The 4,289-nt window shown below is 41.3% G+C and overlaps 1 protein-coding gene across 1 annotated transcript; it reads left to right on the forward strand.

The window, feature by feature from the left end:
• Window positions 1–2,959: 2,959 nt before the first annotated feature.
• LOC113467436 (octopamine receptor beta-2R-like) lies at window positions 2,960–4,283 on the forward strand. Its single transcript, XM_026823619.1, has 2 exons — window positions 2,960–3,090; window positions 3,774–4,283. The coding sequence occupies exons 1-2, from the start codon at window positions 2,960–2,962 to the stop codon at window positions 4,096–4,098; spliced, it is 456 nt and encodes a 151-aa protein (XP_026679420.1). The 3' UTR covers window positions 4,099–4,283.
• The last annotated feature ends 6 nt before the right edge of the window (window positions 4,284–4,289 follow it).

Genomic DNA, 4,289 nt, shown 5'->3' on the forward strand with positions numbered 1-4,289 from the left:
GAAAATAAAAAGATCAATTAATTTAGGAGGGATTTTGTTTTCTTAACATTGGTTTTTCATGCGACTACGCTCTGAATGTAGTGCGCCTTACGCTTCCAATGTACGACGGACCTTATTATTGAACTGCGACCGGCGCAAGTTTAGACTTTTTTCTTTCTTTTTTTGTCCACGACAAAAATGTTGAGTATAGCTGCTCTGATTTAAGGCAACTTCGAAACTCGGGAGAGCAAAAGACACATTTAGTAATAAACTAGTCCCCTAATGCTAAAGTTAATGTGACATGTCGAACTTGGAATTTGTTCTCGAGCAATTTTCTTCGGGACAAAGTTTTGTCGATCACTTATTGTTCGAACTTTTTTTCTCATTTTCTTTCCGAGGAAGTTTCTTCTTGAACGTGCGGTCAAAAGAGCAGAACTTTAAGTTCTTGTCCTATGTATAAGGGAATATAGGGGATGTTTTGAGGGGAATAGGGGATACTTTGAGGGAAATAAAGGAAGGGTCCAAGTTGGACGTCGGAGGAGCCAGCAGGACGTATCTACGCGGCCTGCAACCGTCCAGATATCTTGGGTACAAGATAAAGCTTGGCCTCATATAACCTGACTTCGTTATTTTTATTTCTTTTCCCTATTCTTTGTATACTATTCAGGCAGGATAAACAAGTTTTATTCCTATTTTACTTAAGTTGTAAATTGACAGTATTACGTGTATTTACAACTTGAGTAAAATAGTATTTACAAAGGATGTCTAAATTAAATATGTAGATTCATTAAAAGTTCTATTCCATTCCTATGCCAGCCTAGTTAGCTTGAAGTGTAGAGCGTCTGTCTTGTAAGTGCTAGGTTGTGGGCTCGATTTTCGTCGGGGGCGGATTTTATCCGACAGAGTTAAGGTTCGTTCTCGGAAAGGCTGGCTTTCTCCTATCCTGTCTTCCTTCTCTCTTCACTTTCGGGACGACAAAAACTTAGCAGTTACAGTTCCCTCTGTCAGACCTACTCGATTTGTTCGTCCTATTCAAGCAGAATGAACAAGCTATATTCTATTCTATTCTATTCTATTCTACTCTATTCTATTCTATTCTATTCTATTCTATTCTATTCTACTCTATTCTATTCTATTCTATTCTACTCTATTCTATTCCTTCGGGATTGTCTTTTCGGATCCATTTTGAAATGTTATAGACGAGTCAGGGAGGGGATATTGACAAGTATTTTGTACTCAATTTCATCATCAACCTGGAATTTGACGTCGGACGGGTATTTTTTCCACATTCTACCCTTTTCTTCTTCTTCTCCCTTCTTTTCTTCTTCATCTTCGTCATCATCTTCTTCTTCCTCCTCCTTTACCTCTTCTTCCTATTCTTCTTCTTCTTCTTCTTCTTCCTTCTCCTCATTCCTCTCCTACCTCTTCTTGTTGTTCATCTTCTTCTCATTTTTCTTCTTCTTCTTTTATTCTCCTCCTCTTTCTTCTTCTTCTTTCTTTTTTATCGAAAAGGAGAAAGTTTAATTCAAATGAGTTTTGTTAGCTCTCTGTTTTCGGGTGCGGGTTCCTTTGTTTCCAAAACTGTAATATGTCCCTTTTTTTGTCCCTCGTAAATTTAAAATAGTCATGTTGAAAGTTGAACTGTATACGGGCATTTTGATGGTAGCACTAGGCAGAAGGCCTGGGTTCGTTCCCCGCTGGCGGGGGGGCACGAACTTGATTGGCCTCAAAAGTTGCAGGGTTTAATGTGTTTCGTGCAAACTTAAGGACTAAAAGTTGTAACATGTATTTTATTGAAGTTAGAAAACAGAATTACAAAAGTTGTTTATGCCTACAACAAAAGAAAGAAATATGAGAAATATTCTCATTAAAAAAGTCTATGTTTGTAATCAGGCAATCTTAATTTTAGGTAAGAGAAAATAGGTACCTAGTCATGAATTAACAAAAAATAACACAAACAAGAGAAAAAACAAATAAATGGCCTGTAAGTAAAATGAAAATGGCCAAATATTTAACACAATTGTAAATAAACATTTCTTGCTTCATTTGTAAAAAAACACGTTGAAAAAAAAAAAAAATAATAAAATGAAAATGTAAATTTCATCATAGAGAATTATTTGTAAATTGTAAATAAATGTACAAAGTGTCCAGTTGAAATAATTACATAGATTACCAACCTATTTTAATACTAAATTTAGGAACGCCATTGTATCTTCCTCCATTTCCTTCTGGATCCCCTGCACAATCATGGTCTTCACTTATCTAGCCATCTTCAAAGAGGTAAGTCAATTCATCACGTCATTTATCTTTTTATGTTAGACAGTTAATTAATAATTAAATCAATCAATCAATGAAGGTGTTCTTGTATATTCCTAGGTATAAATGTAAAATGTATTTTAAATGTCATTTAGACTTGGTCCTTGGTTAGACTGCGGGGCTAAAGAGAAAGGGACTTTCCCGGCTGGAAAGGCTGGTTTTCTCCTATTCCAAACGGAACTCCTCCAGAGAGAACTTTTCACCTTCGGGACAATAAGATATTCCCTCTGTCAAACCTTATTGGAGAAAAAAACGTGGTATTTTCCATTTAAGTTAACCTATCGTACCCCACACTTTCACGATCTCTTCTCTCCAACTTATTTACCCATTGCATCCCCATCCTCAGGCCAACCGTCAAGAGAAGCAGCTCCACTCGCGTCACTACGGGAACCAACTGTTGCTAGGCAACCACGGCCGGGACGCCTCCTATTCAAACTCCAACGGGGATCTGGCGGTTGGCGCCGGCAAATTAACCCTGGAGGACGCCCATCACAGTACGCCCACAAAGGATCGGAACATCATTAAGATGAAGCGGGAGCACAAGGCGGCGCGCACCCTGGGGATTATCATGGGCACGTTCATCCTGTGCTGGCTTCCCTTCTTCCTGTGGTAAGTTGATGGCCAAGGATAGGACGAATTGGTTACGGTGTTGGCGAAGAAAAAGATGGATTGGGTATTTATTGGTCAAGGAAAGGACAGATTGAGTAAATTACAGGCTGATGAGCACAAGGCGGCCCGCACCCTGGGGATTATCATGGGCACGTTCATCCTGTGCTGGCTTCCCTTCTTCCTGTGGTAAGTTGTTGGCTAAGGATAGAACGAATTGGTTACGGTGTTGGCGAAGAAAAAGATGGATTGGGTATTTATTGGTCAAGGAAAGGACAGATTGAGTAAATTACAGGCTGAGAAAGAACGGACTGGGTAAGTTGTAGGCCAAGAATAGGACTTATTAGTTATGTAAGTCGTTGGTCAATGATAGAACAGAAATAGATAGGTTGATGGCTCAAAATAGGACAGATTGTTTAAGTTGCTGGCTAAGATTAGGACGAATTGGGTAAGTTGTAGGCCAAGATCAGGACGGATTGGGTAAGTTGTAGGCCAAGGGAAGGATAAAATGGAATAAGTTGTTTTTAAAAGGCAACGGAAAACTGAGCTCTGTAGGCTTCTAGAACAATAGAACCTCTTCCTTCTATTGACCCTCTCCCATCTCCCCCCCTTCCCCCACAGGTACGTGATCACCTCGCTGTGCGGCGACGCATGCTGAACAGAAATAGATAGGTTGAGGGCTAAAAATAGGACAGATTGTTTAAGTTGTTGGCTAAGATTACGACGGATTGGGTAAGTTGTAGGCCAAGGGAAGGATAAAATGGAATAAGTTGTTTTTAAAAGGCAACGGAAAACTGAACTCTGTAGGCTTCTAGAACAATAGAACCTCTTCCTCCTGTTTACCCTTTCCCATCTCCCCCCTTCCCCCACAGGTACGTGATCACCTCGCTGTGCGGCGACGCATGCGACTGTCCCGACTACGTCGTAGCCATCTTCTTCTGGATCGGCTACTTCAATTCGACGCTGAATCCGCTCATCTACGCCTACTTCAACCGCGACTTCCGAGAAGCGTTCAAAAACACGCTGCAATGCGCTTTCTGCTCCCTGTGTCGACGCGAACCCAGCGATCTTGACGAGCTGGACATCCGACGCGCGTCGCTGCGTTACGATGATCGCACAAAAAGCGTCTACTCCGACACCTACCTGAAGCACCACATCGATCGGAGAACGTCGTCGGAATTCGGGTCGAGCTTATGATACGACATATAACGAGCGGACGCGACCCCGGGCGAGTGAACTCGGAAACGATTCGGCTCCTTCCGCGCGGCGGTTCCGAGGAGAGTCGAGCAGAGCCGACGGGTGACGAGGCGAGTGAGACGTATGTTTAGGAAATTATTATGAGAATAAGTTAGTATACTATGAGGTATGTACATGAGATATTATTGTGT

This window comes from Diaphorina citri, unplaced genomic scaffold, assembly GCF_000475195.1.
Source record: "Diaphorina citri unplaced genomic scaffold, Diaci psyllid genome assembly version 1.1 scaffold475, whole genome shotgun sequence".
NCBI classification, from domain to species: Eukaryota; Metazoa; Arthropoda; class Insecta; order Hemiptera; family Psyllidae; genus Diaphorina; species Diaphorina citri.